The sequence below is a fragment of the Oryctolagus cuniculus genome, chromosome 1, assembly GCF_964237555.1.
Source record: "Oryctolagus cuniculus chromosome 1, mOryCun1.1, whole genome shotgun sequence".
NCBI lineage: Eukaryota > Metazoa > Chordata > Mammalia > Lagomorpha > Leporidae > Oryctolagus > Oryctolagus cuniculus.
Genome location: NC_091432.1, coordinates 19636826 through 19660347, shown reverse-complemented (window position 1 = coordinate 19660347; position 23522 = coordinate 19636826). Strand labels below are relative to the sequence as shown.

The 23522-nt window shown below is 58.7% G+C and overlaps 1 protein-coding gene across 2 annotated transcripts in view; it reads left to right on the top strand.

Annotated features, from left to right (window-relative positions):
* Window positions 1-23308, top strand: part of CREB3L1 (cAMP responsive element binding protein 3 like 1) — a 35657-nt gene extending 12349 nt beyond the window's left edge. Inside the window, exons 2-12 of one of the 2 annotated variants that reach the window (XM_051852776.2) lie at window positions 5897-6125; window positions 9778-9962; window positions 12864-12942; window positions 14665-14822; window positions 15347-15496; window positions 15633-15691; window positions 15859-15927; window positions 18660-18759; window positions 19432-19555; window positions 22320-22587; window positions 22684-23308. In XM_051852776.2, coding sequence (XP_051708736.2) covers window positions 5897-6125; window positions 9778-9962; window positions 12864-12942; window positions 14665-14822; window positions 15347-15496; window positions 15633-15691; window positions 15859-15927; window positions 18660-18759; window positions 19432-19555; window positions 22320-22587; window positions 22684-22720 — 1458 coding nt within the window. In that variant the 3' untranslated portion in view covers window positions 22721-23308. Of the gene's footprint in view, window positions 1-5896; window positions 6126-9777; window positions 9963-12863; window positions 12943-14664; window positions 14823-15346; window positions 15497-15632; window positions 15692-15858; window positions 15928-18659; window positions 18760-19431; window positions 19556-22283; window positions 22588-22683 lie in introns of both variants that reach the window. The other variant, XM_051852773.2, reaches the window with a different exon arrangement.
* Window positions 23309-23522: the final 214 nt, after the last annotated feature.

The window sequence follows — 23522 nt, the reverse complement described above, 5'->3', positions numbered from 1 at the left end:
GTGTCCTTTGCCCTCCACGGTTGGGAACTCTGGGGAGGCAAATGCTGGGTGTCTCAGGACACCTCAAGTGCCTGGACGGGTGATGCTGAGGACAGGGAGAGTGTGCTGACCGCGGGGGATCCCGGACCCAGCCCCCTCCCCGGCGATTGCACTCCCCCCACACGCAGACGCTGGGGACGGCAGTGACTCAGATGCGGGGCCCTCCAGCTGGAGATAGGGGCAATTTCCTAGTGACCACGAGGCCAGTAAGCGTCCGGGAATGTATGGGTCAGTGTGTGTTTGAGGAGGGGAGTCCTGTGGGCGCAGCCTGCCCGGGAAGGAGATGGGGGAATGTGAGAGGACTCCCCTCCCATCTCCCCCCCACCCCCAGCTCACTCTCTCGGAAGGAATGTGCGGGCGCGGGACTCCCCCCCCCCCCATCCCTCATCCCTCATCCCGCAGCCCAGCCTGGACCCGCTCCGGTTTCCTCCCTCCTCCCGCCAAGCACAGACCGAACCGGGGAGGGGCACCAAGCGGAGCCTGAGCCGGTCCCAGTAGCCTGGAACGCCCCCTCCTCCACCCCAGACAAAGACCCTCGCTGCCCCACCAATGCTTCCCGCGCTGGGATTAGTCTGGAAGGCAGAAGGAACTGAGCTGGACGCGCAGCAAAGGGAACTAAGGCTTGGGGGCCCAGCGTGACCCTCGAACTGGGTAGGGGGCGTCGGAGGAGGCCCTCCTCTCCCCGCCCCCTCTCTGCTCGCGGGCGGGGACGAGGCCATGCTTCTGGCACGGGTCTTAGGGCACCGGGGGATTGCTGTGCAGACGGTCGCGAGTTTCGTGCAGACCTGAGACCCTATTCCGCGCGGGTCGAGACCCTCCGCACGGGCCCTGCGCTCCTCGCGCGCCCTCCCCGCCGCCGCCGCCGCGGGCCGCAGCTCGCAGCCTCCTCCCATTGGCCAGGAGCTCCGCGGCCCGCACCAATGAGCAGGCCGGATTCTGGCGAGGGGCGGCCCCGAGCGCGCCGGTGTTAACCACGTGCGCGCCGCGCTAGGCCTGCAGGACCCCCGCGGTCCGGGCTGCGGTCGGGGGCGGGCGGCCGCGGCCCGGTTCTGGATGAGGCGTACGCGGGGCTGCGAGCCGCAGAGTCCCGGGACCTCTCCTGCGAGAGCGTGCAGTCGGCGCTGGCTGCTCTGGCCGACGAGAGGGAGCTTATATTGGCATGACTGTAGGAAAAAGTCTTTAATGAAGAGGGAAACGAATCATAATATTTCCTTCTCGGCCTTCCCACCCCCGTTGCCTGGAAAGGCTCCCCCGTAAGACGTCACGCATGGACGCACGACCCCGGCCGCCGGCCTCTTTGCCCCCTCCCCTAGTTTCTGTCAAGGATTCTAAGCTTAAACTTGGGGGGTGTGGAGTGGAGGGGCTGCAAGGGGCGGTGCCGGAGCTGGGGAGGTCTGGGGTCCCCAGAGAGCACGCAGAGGCGCCCCCCAAATGTCTCAGAGCGGCGGACAACGCTGCCCCGGATGTCACCAGCTCCCGGTGTGGACCCTGGCGGCTGGCCTTCCCTCTTCCGACCTCAGTTAGCAAATGGGGGAGGGGGGTGTGGGCCGTGAGCTTTTTCTCGAGTCTCTCTGCGTCTAAGCCGATGATGTAAACCAGCCACAACGGGGCAGCTGTGCGAGGCCAGGCCCCCGCTTTCTAAGGGGAGTTCCTGAAGGCAGGGCTCCCACGAGGGGGGGAGGCCCGGGGGTGATGGGACGTGTCCGCGGCCCGACCGGCCCCCGGGAAGCCTGAGCAGCCGAGTCCTCCGCCCCCAGCCCGCTGCCCCTTGGCCGCCCTCCCCTTCCACTTGGCTCCCGCTGCTCTGGAAGCTCCATCCTGCTGGGCCCTGGCTGCCGCGTCTCGCAGGTGGGGCGGGGGCTTCTCACCAAAAGGGGCTGGTCGAGCTCCCCTAGCGGGTTCCCAGGGACACCCCAAAACGCGGGATCCCTGAAAAGAACCTGGGTCCGCTCTCAGGAGCCTGGGCCTGCAAGGATCCCAGGCCCAGGCCCCTGGGAAAGGGCTGGCAAACCCTTATCGCCAGAGAAGCAGCTGCTGGACAAATACCTCAGCCACTGACTCACAGCCCCCTCCCCCCGGGCCCACAGCAGGCCTCGGAGACACCCTGAGCGGGAGCGGGGCGGAGGCGCCCCCAGCCGGGCTGGCCCGGGCTGCCGAAGGTGTGGCTCGCGCAGCCCTGGCGGATGCTGGGCGGCGAATGAACAGGCTTTTCCCTCCGTCTGGGATCAGTCTGGCCCCACGCGCTGATAGATGGCATGCCCTCCAGGGTACCAGTCCCTCCCCCACCAGTATTTATTGAGAGTCTATCACCAGGCAGGGGCTGGCCCTGGGTAGGTGAAGGGGGCTACACACCCTTGCCTGGGGGAATTTGTTCCGGCAACCAAGCCATCACCGAGCCACTTGCCTCAGTTTCCCTATCTGTCAAATGCAGACGAGCCACTTCCTCATTGGGAAACCCTGCGTTCGAGAGCACTTTGCAAGGTGAAAGGCAGGGCAGAAACGGGGGCTGATGGTTTTGTGTCTTTTAAGATGAGATTCAGGGCTGGTGCCGTGGCTCGCTTGGCTAATCCTCTGCCTGTGGCACTGACACCCTGGGTTCTAGTCCTGGTTGGGGAGCCAGGTACTAGTCCCAGTTGCTCCTCTTCCAGTCCAGCTCTCTGCTGTGGCCCGGGAAGGCAGGGAAGGCAGTGGAGGATGGCCCAAGTGCTTGGGTCCCTGCACCCACACGGGAGACCAGGAGGAAGCACCTGGCTCCTGGCTTCGGATCGGCGCAGCACCAGCTGTAGCGGCCATTGGGGGAGTGAGCCAATGGAAGGAAGACCTTTCCCTCTGTCTCTCTCACTGTCTATAACTCTCTCTCTCTCTCTCTCTCACTGTCTAACTCTGTCCAAAAAAAAAAAAAAAAAGATGGGATTCAGAGCCCCTTCTGCCCTGGTGGCTTTGTTTTTAGGGGGAGCCTGAACTACCTCCCCACCAGTGGTTCCAAGCTCAGCTCAGGCCCGGGGCTTAAGGGCTATGGGTTTCATAATACTAAGTAGCCAGTTACCCAGCACTCACCCCTGAGCAGGCACTGTTCGCAGGGTTCCCTGTGTGTCCATGTGCTTTGTCCTCATAATCCTAAGAGGCTAGGCATGGGACGAAGACTTGGTCCTCACGGCGATGCTGGGAGAGAGGAAGCCTTATGTCCCACTCCGGATGAGGAAGCTGAGGCACGGAGAGGTGGAGAAGCTTGGCAAGTGGTGGCTCTAGGAGTCCCAGAGCTGGCGCTCGACCCACTGCCCCCTGCCCTGAACCTTCCTCTAAGGTCAGGGGCTTCGCTGCTCACCCCCCACCACCACCACCACCATGGGGACAGGCTGGGGAAAGCCAACAACCCCAGCCCCTGAGCCAGCCCCTGGAAGCCGGTCCCTACCCATTCCCCAAGTAGGGGCTGCAGGGCCTAGAGTAACCCCCATCCCCATCTCTTCCAACCCACCAGCAAATTCACTCGTCCAGTGAACGAGGAATGAGTAATAGTGACATTGATTTAGGGAGAAAAACACCACTTAGCGGCACTCCTGCAGGAGTGTTTCATTCATAAGAATTAGCGCTTGTTGAGTAATTGCTGTGTGTCAGGGACTGGGTTTGGTTGGGTCGGTTGGTTTGTAAGGCAGAAAGACAGACACAGAGAGACATCTTCCATCTGCTAGTTCACTCTCCAAATGCCCGCAGGAGCCAGGGCTGGGCCAGGCCAAAGTCAAGAGCTTAGAACTCAGCCTGGGTCTTCCCATGGGTGGCAGGGACCCGGCTACTGGAGCCCTCACCTGCTGCTTCCCAGGGTGCTGGCTAGCAGGAAACCGGGGCCGGGAAGCAGCTGGGACTCCAGGTCTCCAGCTCCGGCACTCGGCTGTGGGTGCAGGAATCCGGAAGTGCATTAGCCACCATGCAAAGCCCAGCAGGGACTGTTCTCATAGCTTTTTTTCTTTAAAGATTTATTTATTTGGGGCTGGCATTGTTTATGGACACTGGTTCGAGACCTGATTGCCCCACTGCTGATCCAGCTCCCTGCTAATGCCCGCCACCTGCACTGGAGACCCCAATGGCGTTCCAGGCTCCTGGCTTCAGCCTTGCCTGGCCCCAGCCATATTGGTCACTTGAGGATGGAAGATCCCTCTCCCTGTAACTCTGCCTTTCAAATAAATAAATACATCTTTTAAAAATATTTATTTTGTTTATTTTAAAGAGTTACAGAGAGAGAGGGAGAGATAGAGAAAAATCTTGCATCAGCTGGTTCACTCCCCAAAAGGCTGCAATGGCCAGGGCTGGGAGCTAGTCCTCGGGCCATCCTCTGCTGCTTTCCCAGGTGCATTAGCAGGGAGCTGGAGGCCCAGACATGTCAGGATTTTCTGGTCCTAAGAAATGCACATCCCTGAGTCTGGCACTGTGGTGTCGTGGGTTAGGCCTCCGCCTGTGCAGCCAGCACGCCATGTGGGCACTGGTTCAAGTCCCGGCTGCTCCACTTCTGATGTAGTTCTCTGCTGTCGCCTGGGAAAGCAGTAGAAGATGGCCCAAGTGCTTGGGCCCCTTCACCCATGTGGGAGACCCAGAGAAAGCTCCTGGCTCCTGGTTTTGGATTGGCCTGGCTCCAGCCATTGCAGCCATTTGGGGAGTGGGCCAACAGACGGAAAAACCTCTCTGTCTCTCCCTTTCTCTGTCTGTAACTCTTCCTCTCAAATAGATAAATAAGTCTTAAAAAAAAATAAAAAGAAGAACTAAGGACTATACACTCCCAAGCACACACACTCACATAGCTGAGATAAAAACGCCCCCAGGCTATTCAACATCATGATGTGTGGTACATTCTGATGTCTTCTACTCTACTTTGTTCTGTTTTATTTTTTTCTGAAATTCTGGTCATGACCCACTAAATTGATTTCACAACCCATTAATGAGTCATCACCCACAGTTTGAACAGCACTGAGTCATAGCTAGATTGGAACCTCAGAAACTGGCTCCGCAGCCTCATCTCTCCGTAGAAAGAATGGCTTGGGAAAGGGAGACGCTGGAGGCCTGCGCAGCGGCCGGGGCTGCAGGGCTGAGAGGGCCAGATGCTCACAACTCCACCATGCCGCACCGTGCACGGCCCGACAGAGGCTAATGCAAGTCACCCATCCTGCCTTTGACATGCAAACCTGCTGGCGGAGGCAGAACTAATTTTTTTTTAAGATGTATGTTTATTTGAAAGACAGAGAGAGGGAGAGACAGAGAGATCTTCCGTTGGCTGGTTCATTCCCCAAATGGCTACATAAGGCAGGGCTGGGCCAGGCCAAAGCCAGGAGCCCAGAACTCCATGTTGGTCTCCCACATGGGTGTCAGGGGTCCAAGTACTTGCACTTTGCCCAAGTTCATTAGCAGGGAGCTGGATCAGAAGTGGAGCAGCAGGGATTTAACTGGCGCTCAGATATGGGATGCCAGCATCGCAGGTGGCGGCTTAACCCGCTGTGCCATGAAGCTGGTCCCCAACATTATTCTTTTACAACCCTTCTTGTCAACCCACCAAGGAAATAGAGACAGAAACAGACTTGGGCAGCGTCAGAGACGTGACCCAGGGCCCGGAGCCCTGTGTCCCACTGCCTGATGCAGGAGCACTCAGAGGAGGCTGCTGGTGGGGGCGGGGCTGGCGGAAGAGGCGGTGCAGTGACATTGGCGATGGCACTGCTAAGAGCTGCTGTTGGCGGCAACCATGGTGGTCTCCATGGTGGTGGGAACAGGAATACGGAGGTGGGGATTGTGGGGTGGGGTGGGGGTACCCACTGCGGCCCCTGCGTACCCCCCCCACCTTTGCAAAGTGAATTGAATCCCTCTTCTCCTCTTCTAGCACTTTCCCGAGCACCTGGACCACTTTGCCGAGAACATGGAGGACTTCTCCAACGACCTGTTCAGCAGCTTCTTTGATGACCCTGTGCTGGATGACAAGAGCCCTCTACTGGACATGGAGCTGGACTCCCCGGCGCCAGGCATCCAGGCTGAGCACAGCTACTCCCTGAGCGGGGACTCAGCGCCCCAGAGCCCTCTTGTGCCCATCAAGATGGAGGACACCACCCAAGGTGAGAGCTGGAAGGGCCCAGGAGGGAGGAAGGAGGGGGACAGGCCAGCACACCTGCCGCCTGAGGTCCCAGGGCTCCGAGGGGAGCCACCCACAAACCCCCCACAGGTGGCTGCTCCCTGCCATTTTGTTCTCCCTCAGAGCACCCCCACATGCACACTACTCAAAAGGGGTTTGGGTCACCCCAGCCTGTGACTCCCAGAGCGGCAGCATCACCTGGGAACTTGTTGGACCTGCAGACTCCCCACTGCAGCCCTGCAGCCGTGGCTCAGAAACCCTGCAGGTAGAACCCAGCCTTCCAGATGATTCCAGAGCAGCTGGGAACCACTGATTCCAGGGAGTGGGAGGGCGATCCCGTTCAGGGGCCCCCTTCGTCCTGCAACACCCCCCGAGATACCGCCTAGGAGAGGTGACTGTACCCCACCTGCTGCTGAGGCTGCGGTTCTCTAAAGCTCCCCTGGCCTCCAGCTCCCTCCTTTAAAGCAAGGGACCCCTGAGACCTCCTCCCAGATGCTGAGCATTGGAGACACACACACACGCGCGCGTACACACATGCACGTGCGCACACACACAGGCACATGCACACACAGGCACACACGTACACGCACGCATGCACACACACATGCACACACACGTGTGCACACACATACACTTGCTGAAACAGCCCCTTGGGCATTTCCTTGTGCAGGTGGCACGAGCTCCATCACCCGCAGTGACGCGGCTCAGAACCTCTTTCCACCTCCATCTCTTCCTCTACAAATGGGAATCTCACACGTGTCCATAGCACCCTCGAGCTTACAGTGCCCTCCTGTTCCTCATCTCATTTATTCCTCACACCTGACGGGTGCTGTAGGCTTGGCCTTTAGTCTAATGCCCACGAAAGACGAGACTTCATGAAAGCTGAGCTGCTCTGGGTCACACACACAGAACGAAGCGCAGCAGAGACACGGGAGCCCCCCACGCCCTTTGCCACCACCGCCCTTGCCAGCCCTGAGGGCAGCAAGAGTGCTACAGGCTTTGGAGCACATCCCAGTGCCTCCACTGGCTGCTTGGCGACCTTGAGCAGCTTACTCAAGCTCTCTGGGGTTCTGTTCCCTCAATTATATTTTCATTTGATTCAAAAGGCAGGGGGACTGAGAGACAGACAGGGAGAGCACTTCCATCCACTGGTTCACTCTCCAAATGCCTGCAACAACCAGGAGCCAGGAACTTAGTCCAGGTCTCCCATGCAAGTGGCAGGGGCCCAAGTATTTAAGCCACCACCTGCTGCCTCCTAGGGTGTGCATTTGCAGGAAGCTGGAACTGGAATGAGAGCTGGGACTCAGATCCAGGCGCTCTGATATGAGATGTGGGCAGCCCACGAAGTGTCTTAACCACGGTGCCAAAGACCTGCCCCACCCTCAGCTATAGAGCACAAATAACATGTACCTTGAGAGATCTGGTCAGGATTAAAAATAGCTTCATGAAGTCCCCTCCCCCACTCAGTGCCCCGCACACAATGTGTGCTGATGGTTAGCAGCGCTCATTACTGGGCATGCTGAAGTCCTGCTGATACTGGGAGTGGCTGCGACAACGAACAGGCTTCTTATTCCTCTTCCCTTCAGAGGACAGTGGTCTGCAGTGGGTTTCTTAATTTTCTCACCTACAAGCAAAAAAGTTCATAGCGGGCAGGTGTTTGGCACAGCGGTTAAGACACCGGTTCGCTTGTCCGCTTTGCATATCCGAGAACTTGGGTTCAGTACCAGCTTCCTGCTAATGCAGACCCCGAGAGGTAGCAGTGAAGGCTCCAGTCCTTGGGTTTCTGCCACCCACGTGGGAGACCTGGATTGGGTTCTTTGCTCTTAGCTTTGGCCCACCCATATCCCTGCGAGTGTGGGCATTTGTGGAGTAAACCAGCAGATGGTGGTGCACTTTCCCTCTCTCTGCCTGTGTTTCTCCTTCTCTCTCTTTTTATCTCTGTACCACTCAGTGTCTCTGCCTCGCAATAACTAATTCTTTAAATTCATGGAAAAATGGAATTAAACGATGTTTATTTTAGTACAAAAGATGTTGGAATCCATGCAAATAAGAAGGCTTCAAAAATTCATGGAAAAATGGATCATGAAAAAAACGACACGTGGATCTCACATCTTTTTGCACCAAAGCAAATGCACCCTTTAGTGCCATTTGTCTTTCAGTTCCATTTCACACGCTTTTTTAAGTCCTCGCGTGTTCAGCAGGGAGACAGCTGTGCCTGCCCCATGCACTTGCTGGGAGGGGCCGGGGAGCTCATGCGGTGGGGCTGGGCCCTGCATGGGAAGCGTGAGCTGCTGCTGGGGGTCCTGGGAACACTCTGGGAGCAGAGCCAGGCCCTCGTGAAGCCCCCAGCCCTGGGAGGCAGGGAGCCCACGTCCCGGCTTCCCATTGCACCCTGGCTTCGGCTCAGCCTCCGGAGGCCGCCTCTGTGAGGTCCCAGCCCTGACAAAGGGCAGGGTGGGGGGGTAGATTAGACTCCCCTCCCCCACCCCCCGCCGAGGCAGGCTCTTCATCCACCCCTCCTGGGCCAGGCCCGCAGCCCCTTGGCCACCCCCAAGTCTATTTTTAAAGCAATTTGTCTGTGGGCCCTTCCTTTGCAGGGGGCAGATTCCCGGAGGCTGGCAGCCTGGCCCTGTAATTTGGAAAGATTATGGGTGTTCCTAGATGCTCCTGGAGCCCAGGGGTAGCTGTGGTCCAGAGCCAGGGCACTGGGGCTTCCAGCAGGGTGGAGCCCGGCCTCTGAGGTGGGATCAGGCAAGCCACTGACCCACAGCAGGCCCCAAAGCCCGGAACCCTCCCCTGCCATTCCTCCTGTCTCATCAGCTGCTTCTCTGGCTTCCAGATGCTGGGGCCACCAGTGGTAGGGCCGACTTGGGGGTGGCGGGCCACGACCATGCATCAGGGAAATGGGTGACACCTGCCTGGGCTGGTGAGGCCCAGGAAACCTGAGCACTCCCACCCCGCCACCCCAACCCTGCTCCAGGTCCTGTGGACCCTTCCCTTCCACTTTAGTTTCCAGATGTCCCTTTCTGCTCTCTGTCACATCTTCTGGCCTGGGCAGCTGCAGCAGCCTCCTGCGGGCAGGCCTCCCTGATTCCCTCCTGCCTGCAGCCCATGCAGGCCCCACGCGTGGGCAGAGTGGCCTGCACAACCCTCCTTGGGACCCTTGGGAAGTCCCAGCGTCGGGTGCAGTGCTCAGGAAATGTTTCCCCGTGACAGTAACTCTCACCCGATGGGCACTTTTCACCAAGCCCTGGGTCAGGAGTTTTATGTGCGTTTTACTATTTAGTCCCCTGGACTTCCCTATTGGATAAATCCTCTTTCTCCATTTTGAGAGAGCTCAGGCTCAGAGAGGTTAAACAACTCACCTAAGGTCACACAGGCAGTTGAGAGGGGGCCAGGTCTGGTGTCCAAGCCCATTCTGTAAGCTGCTGGGTGAAGAAGATATCCTCACCCCTTCTGTCCCCAGCGCACCCCACCCCCACCTCACAAGCACCCCCTTTCCTGCTGGCCTCCTGGTAGACCCTAGCAGCTCTCCTGTGTCCAGTCCAAGGCAGCTCTGGGGGCTGGAGGGGGGCTGAGCCCTCTGCCCTCGGAGTCCCCTGACCCTGAGCCTGGGCCCTGCCCCTTCCCCCCAGATGTGGAACCCGGAGCCTGGGCACTAGGACACAAACTGTGCTCCATCATGGTGAAGCAGGAGCAGAGCCCGGAGCTGCCCGTGGACCCTCTGGCCGCCTCCTCGGCCATGGCCACCGCCGCGGCCATGGCCACCACCCCACTGCTGGGCCTCAGCCCCCTGTCCAGGCTGCCCATGCCCCCCCAGGTGAGCCTGGGGACTTCTGATGGGTGCTAGGGAGGGAAGGGGGCTGGTGGGGCTGTGGGGGGAGGCACCCAAAGCCCTGACCCCCCTGCGGGCTCTGTGCACAGGGAGCAATGAAAAGCTCAGGGAAGAGCCCAGGCCGAGGCCTCCCCGGCTGCTGCCCCTTTGCCGTCCACTGGTGCAGGGCAAGGCCTCGGGGGCCCGGGCCAGAGTCCCGCAGATGGAGACAGCCGGGGCCACTTCCTTTTCTCGAAGATTCAAGGTTTTAAAAAGGAAGAGAGACCCAAGTGGAAATGCAAAAATTGTGCTATATTTTACTCATTTTCGTTTACGAGATTAATAAGCCACATACTCCTGCCAAACCCCAGCCCTTTCCATGAGTGTGTAGATAGCAGCCTTCACCCTGCCAGAAGTGTGAGGGCCAGGCCCCCGAGGAGGCTCTGCCTGGGGCCCAGCTGGCCTCTTCGCTTGTGCTCTGGCACGTTGCACTCCCGGCTTTGTCCTCAGTTTCCTGTACTGTAAAGTGGGCACATGAACCCCCTAAAGATGCTACGATGTGAGAGTTAGCTTAACAGCCCTGCAGTCAGGCGTGTGGCTGGCCCTGTGCCCTGTTAGCCACATAGCTCATATCAAACCATCTGACCCCGAGTTAAAGGCTGCACAGGTGCAGGATTTAAAAAAAAAAAAAAAAAGACTTATTTACTTATTTGAAAGGCAGAGTAACACAGAGAGAGGAGAGGCAGAGAGAGAGAGAGAGAGAGAGGTCTTCCATCCGTTGGTTTACTCCCCAATTGGCCGCAACAGCTGGAGCTGCACCGATCCGAAGGCAGGAGCCAGGAGCTTTTTCCGAGTCTCTCACATGGGTGCAGGGGCCCAAGGACTTGGACCATCTTATACTGCTTCCCCAGGCCATAGCAGAGAGCTGGATCAGAAGTGGAGCAGCCAGGACTCGAACCAGTGCCAGTGTCGCCTGCAGCGGGCTTTACCCGTTACACCACTGCACCGGCCCCCAGCAGGCTCCTTCAAAACCAATCCTAAGACTGGCTCAGCAGCCCCACGTGCCTCAGGGGAAGCTGTGACTGTGGCAGCCGCCAGGGTCTCAGGAGTTGGGCCCAGGCTTCACGGAGGGCACCTGAGTTTCGAGGAGTTTGATTTGCCCAAAGTCATACAGACAGAAACCATGGAGCCGCCTTCCAAACTCAGCCCGCCCTTTCCTGTCCACCCTGGCGGCAGGTGCAGGAACCAGGAGCTGGCGAGGTCAGCGATGAGCTGTGTGGCCACACCGACGCCGCCACCATTCTGCACGGTCCTCAGAGGCTGAGCTGGGATATAGACCAGGAAATCGGCAAGACCTCAGCCACCTTGAACTTCTCTCTGGTCCGTTCTCTTCTGCCAAAATTCAGGATTCTGGGTCCTACCCACAATATCATGACCTCTTTCTGCTGGCTAGGAACCTAGAGGGGAGAGATGGTCCCCAAATCCAACACCTAACATCCTGTCTTCCTCAAAAAGAACACCGTTATGTGCATGCTGGCAGTCACATGTATGAAGTCACGCATGTCCACAAAGTTGGAATACAAATGATTAGAAATGCATGTGGGGACCGGCGCTGTGGCACAGCGGGTTAAAGCCCTGCCCTGAAGTGCCAACATCCTATATGAGCGCCAGTTCAAGTCCCGGCTGCTCTTCTTCCAATCCAGCTCTCTGCTATAGCCTGGGAAAGCAGTAGAAGATGGCCCGAGCTCTTGGGCCCCTGCACCCATGTGGGAGACCTGGAAGAAGCTCCTGGCTCCTGGCTTTGGATCAGCGCAGCTCCAGCCATTGCGGCCAACTGGGGAGTGAACCAGGGGATGGAAGACCTCTCTCTCTCTCTCTACCTCTTTCTGTAACTCTGCCTTTAAAATAAATAAAATAAATCTGTAAAAAAAAAAAAAAAAAAAAGAAAAAAAAAGAAACACTATGCTGCAGCATAGTGGTTTAAGCTTCTGTCTGGGATGCTGGCATCCCTAACGGGCACCAGTTCATGTCCCAGTTGCTCTACTTCCAATCCAGCTCCCTGCTGATGTGCCTGGGAAAGCAGTAGAAGATGGCCCAAGTGCTTGGGCCCCTGCACCCGCATGAGAGACTCAGAGGAAGCTCCTGGCTCCTGGCTTTGCCCTGGTCCAGCCCTGGCCATTGTGGCCATTTGGAAAGTGAAGCATAGATGAACGAATTCTCTCTCTGCACTTGATTTTAGCCAAAAGGCCGAGAAGCGATCGAATTCTCTCTCTGTTTCTCTCTCTCTCCCTCCCTCTCTCTCTCTCTCTAACCCTTTCAAATAAATAAATAAATCTTTTTTTTAAATGCATGTGTGTGTGTTGAAGCTGTAAATCTGAATGCGTCAGAACCTTGCTTCAAACTTACGTGGGGTTGTCTTTGATGAGAACTCTCTGGATTCTGCTCCTGTTCATTCTCTGGGACGCTTTCAGGCCTCAGCTTCTCAGGGCACTTTCTCTGAGCCCCTGCCAATCATCGCCTCCTTCTTTGCTACTATTGTTTCCATCCGTTGACAGCTACAGCTTACCTAACTAGCACTGCCTCCTCCTCCGGCCAGCCTGGTACCAAGGCCTGTGCAGCTCTCACAGGCCAGGGTCAGCTCCCCACCCCCGCCGCCCCAAAGGAGCTCACAGGAAGCGCCCCTCCTCTGAGCTAGACTCCGGCCACCATTCGCTTCTCCTAGGTGTGACCTGGCTCCTCTAAGCATGAGAAGTTGCCCCTGCTCTCCCTGGGCTGTGTCCAGAACCCCAAGCCCAGCTACTTCCCCGTCTGTGCAGACCACCAGCCTCAGAGAGGGAGCTGGGGTGGACAGTGTGGTGGGGACTGTCCCCAGGGCAGCCAATGGAGCTGTACCTGGCTCTTCTCCAGGCCCCAGGAGAGATGACTCAGCTGCCAGTGATCAAAGCAGAGCCCCAGGAGGCGAACCAGTTCCTCAAAGTGACACCAGGTAAGCGTGCTCAGGGGCGGGGCTGTTTTCCTCCCCAGGCTGGGGCAGACAGCGTCCGTGCTCCGTTGGCTCAGTGCACCCCTGTACCTCAACACCCTCACCTCTTCCCAGGATATCCTCTCCATCCATCCGCATCCCCTCTGCCCTGCAATCCCCTTCTGCTCAGTATGCCACAGAAGCACTGTGTCGACACCCTCTTAGCCTCTTTGCTAAGCAGCCTTCCATCCGCTCACTCACCAAAGGCCACTCCATAAGCAAGCATCATGCACTCACCCACTCACCACTCATTCCCTCAGGCGTCATCTGCTCATCCATCTGTCCATCTGTCCGTCTATCCATCCAGTCATGCATCCATGCATCCAACCATTTAGCTCGTCCATACATCTCTCCACCCATCCACCCATGTATCTGTTTTTCCATCCACCCATCCAATCATCCATCTCATCCATCCATCTGTCCGTCTGTCCACCCACCCTTGCATCCACTCATACATCCCTCCACCCACCCAGGCATCTGCTCATCCATCCATCCAATAAGAGTCCACCGAATGGCATCCCTGAGTCCCAGGCACTGGGAAAGCAGAGAGAGACAGTAGTTCCTGTGCCTAAGTAGATCATAGAGAAGTGAGGATACAGATGAACCACCAATTACCAGCAGTGATGTGTGTGTGTGTGTGTGTGTGTGTTTAGGACAGGTCCCAGGGTGGGGAGGGCTTGGGACCACAGTCTCCGACCAGACAGGGACAAGGAGACAGCTTCCTGGAGTTGGCCAGCAGCTTGAAGAGCTAATGAAGTCTTTCTGACCCCACCTCACTAATTCATCAAATATTGATTAAGCACCTACTGTGTGTCAGGCCCTGGGCTAAGCACCACCAGGTTAGCCTGAAGATGGTCAGTTTGCCCTCAGAGAGAAGACAGCACACACAGGGTAGAAAGGGGCCAGGCTAAGACAGCCCACGCTGTGCCCTTCACCCCCATAAATGTCTCCCTGCACATTCAACGCTCCTTGCATCCTCCCAGTTCTGAACACGGAGTCACCTCCCCCCATGCCACTGCCCAGGGAAGTGAGTTGGGGGGAGTTTAGTGCACAGAATTATGGTCCCACGGTTGGGGCTGCCACAGTCCGGACTTGACCTCCAGTCTCTCTGGCCCCAAGTCCAGTATCTTTGCATTGCTGTACTCCTAAGAGGCAAACAAGTGGCCAAGGAGGGAGAGGCGCAATGGCTCCTCCCACAGCCTCGGCCCTGTGCGGGGGCCAGCGGAGCTGCAGCTTCCCGCACCTGTTCCGATCTGGGCCTGCAGGCCGTGGGTCTGGGCTCTGCCTGGGCTCCTCTGGCACCCTTTCCTGCCACCTGCACAGTGTCAGCCTTCCAGGTGCCCAGGCCGGGAGGGATGAACACAACACCTGCTGTCCTGTCACTCTGAAACCGGAAATGGAAACCCGGGGCTGGTTGTGGCTGCATACTTGGGGTGGGGGAAGGAAGGAAGGAAGGGAGAGAGAGGGTGCAGCCTGCAAAGCCTGGTCTGCCTGGGCCTGGGGTTGCTGAGCTGCGGCCTCAAAGCCCCCGGGCCCTGAGAAGCCAGGACTGGGGGAGAATGTGGCCTCTGTGGCATCAGAGGAGCGACCACAGATGTGGCCAATAAGCTCAAGCTGCACTCCTGATCAGAGCTGAGCTGCGGCCCTGCTAACCCAATCCCTCCCCGCCCCCTCTGCCCTTTCCAGAGGACCTGGCCCAGATGCCTCCAACGCCCCCCAGCAGCCACGGCAGCGACAGTGACGGCTCGCAGAGTCCCCGCTCTCTGCCCCCCTCCAGCCCTGTCCGGCCCATGGCCCGCTCCTCCACGGCCATCTCCACCTCCCCACTCCTCACCGCCCCTCACGTAAGGAGCTGGGGGTGGGCCGACCCTGGGGGCAAGGCCCTGGGCAATCCCCGTCCCAGCCAACCCAGCGCAGGGGCCCAAGGGGAGGGTCAGGGAGCCCCAAGTCTGACCCCTTCCCCCCACCAGAGTCCAGAGAGCGAGACTCTTAATCCTTTGTATGGTGTGGGAAACTGAGGCAGAGAGACAAGCAGCAGGGCCAGACCCTGACACCCCTGAAGTCCCCGGGGAACCATGAAGCTGGGCCCAGGGCCCACGGGTGGGTGTGGCGGGAGGGTCCCAGGGGGTGCCGTGAGGTGCCCTGGACCAGTGAACTTTGGGGTGTGGGTTCCGGGTGGGGTCCAGGGAGCCCCCTCCCCAAGGCGGTGTCATGAGCGCCGCACAGGCTGGGCTCCTGCCCCGTCCTAGCATTTGATGGCTGGCTCTGGAGCTCACAGAGACCTGCCCCCTTTCCGGATGTGGAAACGCAGACGTTCCAGGAGGGCAGAGCTGCCGGGTTCCTAACCACCAGGGTCTTCTTCCCGCAGAAACTCCAGGGGACATCCGGGCCACTGCTGCTGACCGAGGAGGAGAAGCGCACCCTGATCGCTGAGGGCTACCCCGTCCCCACCAAGCTCCCCCTCACCAAGGCCGAGGAGAAGGCCCTGAAGAGGGTGCGGAGGAAAATCAAGAACAAGGTGAAGCCTGAGGCGCCCCTCCACCCCGGCCGCCACAGGGCCAGGGAGGGCATCCCCGGCCAGCCTGGGGGGTGCAGGGGGACCCAGAGGTGGACAGGTAGCAGTGATAACCTTCATCTGGGGGCTTCCCCTCTAGATCTCAGCCCAGGAGAGCCGCCGGAAGAAGAAGGAGTATGTGGAGTGCCTAGAAAAGAAGTAAGGGTCGCCCCAGCCTGAGCGGCTCCTGGGCAGGGGCTGGGGCCGGGGCCAGGGCCAGAGCAGGGGCCGGGGCAGGGGCCGGGCAGCGCAGGGCAGGGCAGGGCGGAGGCGCAGTGGCGATTTCTGGGGGCTGCCCCTGAGCTGTGCCTGCTTGGCCCCTACAGAGTAGAGACTTTCACGTCGGAGAACAACGAGCTGTGGAAGAAGGTGGAGACCCTGGAAAACGCCAACAGGTGTGTGGTGGCACCTGCAGCCCGGGCCCTCTGCATAGTTCTGGGAGATGGGGTGGGGGGACAGGCAATGCTGAGGTCCGGGTCACCGACGCCCTAGGGACAGACCCTGGGCAGGGCCCCTCCCCAGCTTCCTAGCCGTTCTCTGCCGCATGCTCCAGACTCTGATGAGGCAGGTGAGACCCCCCCAGCCGATCGTACAAAGCTTCCCATGATGTCCTCAGACCTGCAGCATCCCCTGGGAAGCTGTTAGGAACACTTGTTCCCAGGGCCAGGTCTCCTGGGTCAGAAACTCCATGGGTAGGACCCAGCAGTCTGCATTTTCTCTTTTTTTTTTTTTAATTTTTTTCTTTATTAATTGCTCACTTAAAAAAGTATTTATGGGGCTGGTACTGTGTTGCAATGGGTTAAAGCCCCAATCTGCAGTGCCAGCATCCCATACAGGCACTGGTCTGAGCCAAAGCTGCCCCACTTCCGATCCAGCTCTCTGCTATGGCCTGGGAAGGCAGTAGAAGATGGCCCAAGTCCTTGGGCTCCTGCACCCGTGTGGGAGACCCAGATGAAGCTGCTGGCTCCTGGCTTTGGCCCGACTAAGCTCTGGCTGTTGTGGCCATTTGGGGAGTGAAGCAGTGGATGGAAGACCTCTCTCTCTGTCTCTACCTCTCTCTCTCTCTCTCTCTCTCTGTCTTTCAAATAAATAAAAATCTTTCAAAAAATTATTTATCCAAAAGGCAGAGTGACAGAGAGAGGTGGGGAGAGAAAGACAGAGATCTTGCATCCACTGGTTCACTCCCCAGGTGGCCACAATGGCCAGAGCTTAGCCGGGCCGAAGCCAGGAGCCAGGAGCTTCATCCGGGTCTCCCATGTGGGTGACAGGGGCCCAAGGACTTCTGCTGCTTTTCCCAGCTCATCAGCAGGGAGTTGGATGGGAAGTGGAGCAGCCGGGACTTGAACCGGCGCTCTAGGGGATGCCAGTGTTGCAGACGGCGGCTTTACCTGCTACGCCACAGTGCTGAGCTCCAGCCTGTGTTTTCACAAGCCTCCCTGAGGAATTTGGAGGCATCCTAACATTTGAAAACAACAGCTTGAGATCCTTAGTGCTCAAAGCCAGTTCCCCAACAGGCAATAGCCACACCAGCTAGGAACTTTCTAGAAATGCATATTTCAGAACTCTCTCCTGTCCAGCCAAGGTGTCGAACAAGACCCTGGGGCGAGTCAGGCACACAATCCAGTGTGAGAAACACCAGCGTGGAGAGCCCAGCACGGTGCCTGGCATGTAGCAGGTGCATAGGCCACAGCTCTGGGTTCCTGTCCCACGCTGCCACCTTGGTGACCCGGGGGAACGTGACGCCTCACTGAGCCCTGGTCCCTTTGTCTAAAGGGGTTGAGGGAAATGCTCTCTTCTGGGGTCCCTGGGAAGGTTCTGACACAGGGCTGGGAGGCATCCAGGGTGCTTGGCACCTACACATGTGCAAGTCATGCTAGCTTTACTTTTTCTTTTAGGTTTTTGTTTTGGGTTTTTTTTAAGATTTTTTATTTGCCTGAAAGGCAGAGTTAGAGAGAAAGCTCTTCCATCCCTTGGTTCATCCCCCCAAATGGCTTCAATGGCCAGGACTGGGCCAGGCCAAAGCGAGGAGCCTAGAACTCCATCCAGGTCTCCTACATAGATGGTAGGGGGCCTATCACTCGGGCCATCTTCCACTGCTTTTCCCAGGTGCATTAACCGGGAACTGGACCGGAAGTGGAGGAGGCGAACACTAACCGGCCCTTACGTGGGGTGCCAGCATTACCGGTGGTGGCTTAATCCGCTGCACCACGATGCCGGCCCCTCTTTTTATTATTTTATTTTCTGTATTCTTGGTAGTGTCCCTCCATGAGTCCACGGCAGGTCTTCAATCATTACTTACTGGGATTAATTACATTAGCACAGACAGCAGTCTGCTGTGTATACAGCAGGTGCTCCTCAAGGCTTTGTCCTTCTTTCCTTCCTTCTTCTCCCCCAGCTTCATCTCTGATTGGCCCGGGGAACATCCCGCCGCCCCCTCCCCACTCCCAGCCTGTCAGAGGAGGGCTAGGAGCCCCTCACACCTCACCTTTCTACCCCTTGGCCCAAGTGGGGCCAGGCCCTTGGAGCTATTTCGCCACCTGCTGTACATTCTGGGAACTGCAGCCCTGCTGGGTGGAGGAGGGCGACGGTGACATTTGTTGGTGGGCTTGACCTGAACAGTCCTCTCTCACGTTCAGGGGGCGCACAGTTAGCGAAGGAGACTGACAGGGAAGTCCACTAGTCAAGGAAGGCTTACAGGTGCAGAGATAAAAGCAAAACAACAATAAAAATTAACAACAAAAATAGCCACCATTTACTGGGCACTGCACACAGGGTACTGGGCCAAGCGTGTCCTTCGTGGATGAGGCTCAGGGCATTGTGGGTGCAAAGTGAGAGGGTCGGTGCGGCTGCGGCTGGTGTAAAACAAGGCTGGCCTCCGCCCAGGTAGGGGCAGGCCCCGCCCCCTCCAGCTCCCACCTTGGCCGGGAGCATCCCGGGCACCCCTGAGCTCCCACGAGGAGGCATGAGCCACGCTCCACAGGGGCCGAGTGGCCCCGACCTTTGCTGTGTCGGCTGCGGTGGGCACCTGGCTTGGGGGCCACGTTTGGCGCTCCCGGGGGAGAGCTCCAGGAGGCAGAGCTGCCCGCGGGTGGCAGCCTGCCCGTGACCGCCACGCCCTCCTCCCCAGGACCCTGCTCCAGCAGCTGCAGAAACTGCAGACTCTGGTCACCAACAAGATCTCCAGGCCTTACAAGATGGCCGCCACGCAGACCGGGACCTGCCTCATGGTGGGTGCTGTCTCCTACTACAGGGTGCCATGGCTCTTCCCGAGGCCGGCTTTTGAGGGGTGGGCTGACTCCGCGGGACCTGTGACATGTGGGGCCAGGCCGCTGGGGGGACCCTCCCAGTGACCCTCCCTGCCCAGCCCCCACACTGCGCGGTGTGCAGGGGGTGCCGGAAGTGGTGGGGCGGATCCCTGGAGTGGAAGGGCTTAGGGAGGCTGGGGGCTGCATGGACATGGTGCTTTCTGGGATGGAGGATGGAGAGAGCAGTGAGCGAATGCCTGGCAACCCCAGAGGGTGCCTGAGTGTGGCTCTGGCCTCTGCCCAAGGACCCCGCTGGCTGCTGCCTGCTTCCTGCTTCCCTGAGGCCCCCTTTGCCCCCCCCCCCCCGGCAACCCCCTGGGCTCCCGCCCTTAGCTGGCCGTCACCTCCACTACCCCCATTCCCGTTTCCTCCACTCTGGAGGTGGTAACCACATGGGCCACCTCCCTCTTGCTCCTAGCACTGCCTGAGCAGCCCCAGGTCCTGCGGGTGCTGGGTGCTGGGTGCTGGGTGCTGGGAGCTGGGAGCTGGGAGCTTGCCTTGCGGGAAGCTTCCTGAGACTTTGGGCCCCGCCGAGGGCAGAGCACCGGAGGTTGCCAGTGCCTGACTGCGGCTGACCTCATTCCCCGATGCCAGGTGGCAGCCCTGTGCTTCGTCCTGGTGCTGGGCTCCCTCGTGCCCTGCCTGCCTGAGTTCTCATCCGGCTCCCAGACTGTGAAGGAAGACCCCATCACGGACAGTGTCTACACGGCCAGCCAGAGTGAGTACCTCCCTGAGCCAGGCCGTCCTCCCCCACACACGAGACGGGAGCCGGAGTTTGGGGCTGGCAAGCAACTCATTCCCCCTCCCCATTTGCAGACAGGGAAACGGAGGCCCAAAGAGGGTCTACGGTTTGTTCAGTGTCCACGGGAGAATTGGGGTGCAAACACAGAGCCCTGAGTCCCAGCTTACCCTGCCCCCCAACCCTGCAACCTGGGTGATGTGGGTTTAGGGTAAAACAGAAGAGTATTAGGGTGCCGGTGGCTACAGGGCCTCTGCTGAGCACTGTCTGTATCCTATAGCTGGGACAGCAAATGAGCTTCAGCTCAAGGGCCGTTTCTAATAAGATGGTAATGGCTGCAAGAGTGCTGTGTTACAGGATTCTTTTTTATTATTATTATTATTTTATTTTTGACAGGCAGAGTGGACAGTAAGAGAGAGAGAGAGACAGAGAGAAAGGTCTTCCTTTGCCGTTGGTTCACCCTCCAGTGGCCGCCACGGCCGGTGCACCGCACTGATCCGAAGGCAGGAGCCAGGTGCCTCTCCTGGTCTCCCATGCAGGTGCAGGGCCCAAGCACTTGGGCCATCCTCCACTGCACTCCCAGGCCACAGCAGAGAGCCGACCTGGAAGAGGGGCAACCGGGACAGAATCCGGCACCCCGACCGGAACTAGAACCTGGTGTGCCAGCGCTGCAGGCAGAGGATTAGCCTACTGAGCCGAGGCGCCAGCCGTTAAAGGATTCTAAGACATGGTCAGCATCAGCAGGGAAGATTGCTATGTTCTATTAGTAATGTCTGCCATGGGTAGAGGAGGAGGAGTGTAGACTTGGATTCAGAGATATACCATTCCCAGCGGGGACGATTGGGAGGTGCTGTGGTTAAGGGCACGGAGCTTTAGAGTCTGTTGCAGCTGGCCTTGCCACTGGCTGCCTGTTGCCTGAGGCTTGTGTCTTGAGCTCTCGGAGCTCTGATTTCTACATATGGAAAACGGGAGCTGCCATTGCACAGGGACTGAAGGCTGACAAGGTGGTGCGTGTGCCACCGCAGTGTCACAGAGCAAGTGCTTGCTAAGTGAGCACGCCCAGGGCCGGTGTTCGGCCCAGCAGATGCTGGGTTGAGTCCCAGCTGCTCCGCTTCTGATCCAGCTTCCTGCTCACGCGCCCCGGAGGCAGCAGATGATGGCTCGGGTACGTGAGTCCCTGCCAGCCACATGGAGACCTGCATAGAGCTCTGGGCTCCTAGCTCTGGCCTGGCCCAGCCCCAGCTGTTGTGGGCATTTGAGGAGTGAACTACTGGATGGGGGATCTCTGTCTCACTCGTTCCCTCTCTCTCCCCCGCCTTACAAATAAAATGAAAATAAATAAACACACACAGCCACTGCCTTTTGAAAGAGCTCATGAGAAGCAGGAGTGGCAAGGGTAGGGCACAGCAAGGAGCCTGGACCTCAGCAGCAAAGGCTACTTTGGTTAGACCTGCAGCAGAACTTTCCTGGCTATCCTGTGCCGCCCAGGAGTGTGGCTGGGGGAGGAAGAGGAAGCAGATAAGAGGGCAGCACCAGGGAGGTCAGGGAGAAGGGAACTTCCAGAAGAAGGGAGGCTGAGCAGGACACAGGGGCCTTGAGGGGAGGAAGCCGCCACCGGGGGGAGGAGGGGCAGGAGGCGGAGGGCGCAGGTTCCTCCCCGGGCTTGCTTAGCGGTTGGTCACAGGGACGCCAGGTCTGGGGAGCCCAGGATCAGAGAGTGGAAGCTGGGTCGATGGACAAAGCCAGAGCGAGAGGAAGCGAGGGGGTGATCGGGCCTCTCGGAGTGCGTGCCGGGGGTGCCGGGCTAGGGCTGGGGCCGGGGCGGGGGCCAGGGTCCGGGCGGGGCAGGGCGAGGCGGCGGCTGCCCGAGCTGGCTGACTCACAGAGCCTCACACACCTCCCAGGCGTGCCTTTCAGGCTGATCCTGGGATCGCACCCCCAGCCCGCGCAGGCCAGTGTGGGGCAGCATGCTGGCACCTGACACCTGCTCTGGGAAGCACTGGCAGGAGTGGCAGCTCGGCGCCGACAGTTCCATGTGGGGTTAAGGGCCTCGCGTACTGCCTGGCACACAGCGACGGTCCAACAAATGCTGCTTTTTCCTAATGGGCAGGCTGGGGCCGAGAGTGGGCGAGGCACTTATTCCAGTCACCCAGACAGGGAATGGTAGAAGCGGAATTAGAACCCAGCTCTTGGGGCCAGCACTGAGCTTAGCAGGTGGAGCTACTGCCTGCAACACCAGCTTCCAATCCAGCTCCCTGCTAGTGGCCAGGAGAGAGCAGCAGAGGGTGGGCCAGGCACCAGGTCCCTGCCACCTGTGCAGGAGACCCAGCTAAAGCCCCTGTCTTTGGCCTGGCTCAGTCCTGGCCCTTGCGGCCACTTGGGGAGTGAACCGGCAGATGGAAGACCTCTCTGTCTGCAACCCTCACTTTCAAATAAATAAATAAATCTTAAAAAAAAAAAAAAAAAGAATCCAGACTTGGGTGCCCAAACCCTGTACCATCTGCTTTCAAAGAAATTTTGCCGAGTGTTTACTAAACAGTTTCACTATTATGTCATTTCAACCTCACATCTACATGAGGTTGGTTCTGGTATCTCCATTTTACAGATGAGCCAACTGAGGCTGGGATAGTTAGAGCGTGAGGACGCGTGAGAGCTGGGGCTCAGGTCCAGGCCTGTAAGACTCCAGGGCCTCGTCCTTAACCTCCAGGCCGGGCCCCAGGCTCACGCCACGCTTCCTCCCCAGTGCCCTCCCGGAGCCTCCTGTTCTACGATGAAGGGGCGGGCTCCTGGGAGGACACCCGCAGCGCCCTGCTGCCCGTGGAGCCCCCGGATGGCTGGGAAATGAAGCCGGGGGGGCCGGCTGAGCCGCGGCCCCAGGACCACCTGCAGCACGACCACCTGGACAGCACCCATGAGACCACCAAGTACCTGAGGGAAGCCTGGCCCGAAGACGTCGGAGGCAACAGCAGCAGCCCTGACTTCTCCCACCCTGAGGAGTGGTTCCACAACAGGTGGGCGCGTGACCCCTGCCTGCCCCGGGGCCGCCTCCGCCGGATCTCACCCACGGAGGGGCGAGGGGTCACCCCCGGCTTCTCTTCTCTCTCCAGGGACCTGGGCCCCAACACCACCATCAAACTCTCCTAGGCCCCTCCGAGACCCAGGACACAGGACGTCCCCTTGACCGGATCCAGCTCGCATCCGGCCCCTGGGGCTTCCCCGCCCCGGGAGCCGGGGCTCCGCCTCGCCCCAGCCCTTCCCATCCCCCTCTCCCCTCCCCACCTCTGGCCTGTCCCCTTGGGCCGACCACTCTGTCCCCACTGACCGTCCCTCTCAGATACACCACTCACCGGCCCACCCCTGGGCCCTGTTCACCATGACCGATAGGACCACTGCCCCGCCCCCCACCTCCCACTGTACAGAGACCAAGAACAGGAATTGTTTGTAAATAATGAACCTTATTTTTTATTATTGCCAGTCCCCTAAGATATTGTATTTTACAAATCTCCCACCTCCCCCACCCCTCCCTTGTTTTATATTTTATAAAGTTAGTGCGGGCTTTGCTGTCCCCCGGGCCAGGAAGGAGGGGCTTCCTCACCCGCCCACCTGGCCCGCCCCTGCTGCTGCCCATGCCACTGGACCTTTTTAATTGCCAAACTGCTCTGTCCCACGGCTCAGCACACGCTTCAAGAAGGCAAAATTTAAAAAAAAAAAAAAAAAACAGATCAGCATCAATTCCTGACTCTGTGCTTTTCTTCCCGGGGTGGGGGCAGGGCTAAGGCACCAGGAGGGAACAAGGTAAGTTTGTGCTCATTCTGCCCGGAGTAGGGCCTGGGGCTCTGCGGAGGTGAGAAGGCATCCTGTTTGGGCTGTCTTCTCCCAGCCGGGGCTGGATTCGAACTTGGCCATCAGAGCCCAGAGCGCTCTGCAGCGCCCCCTACCTGCAGGC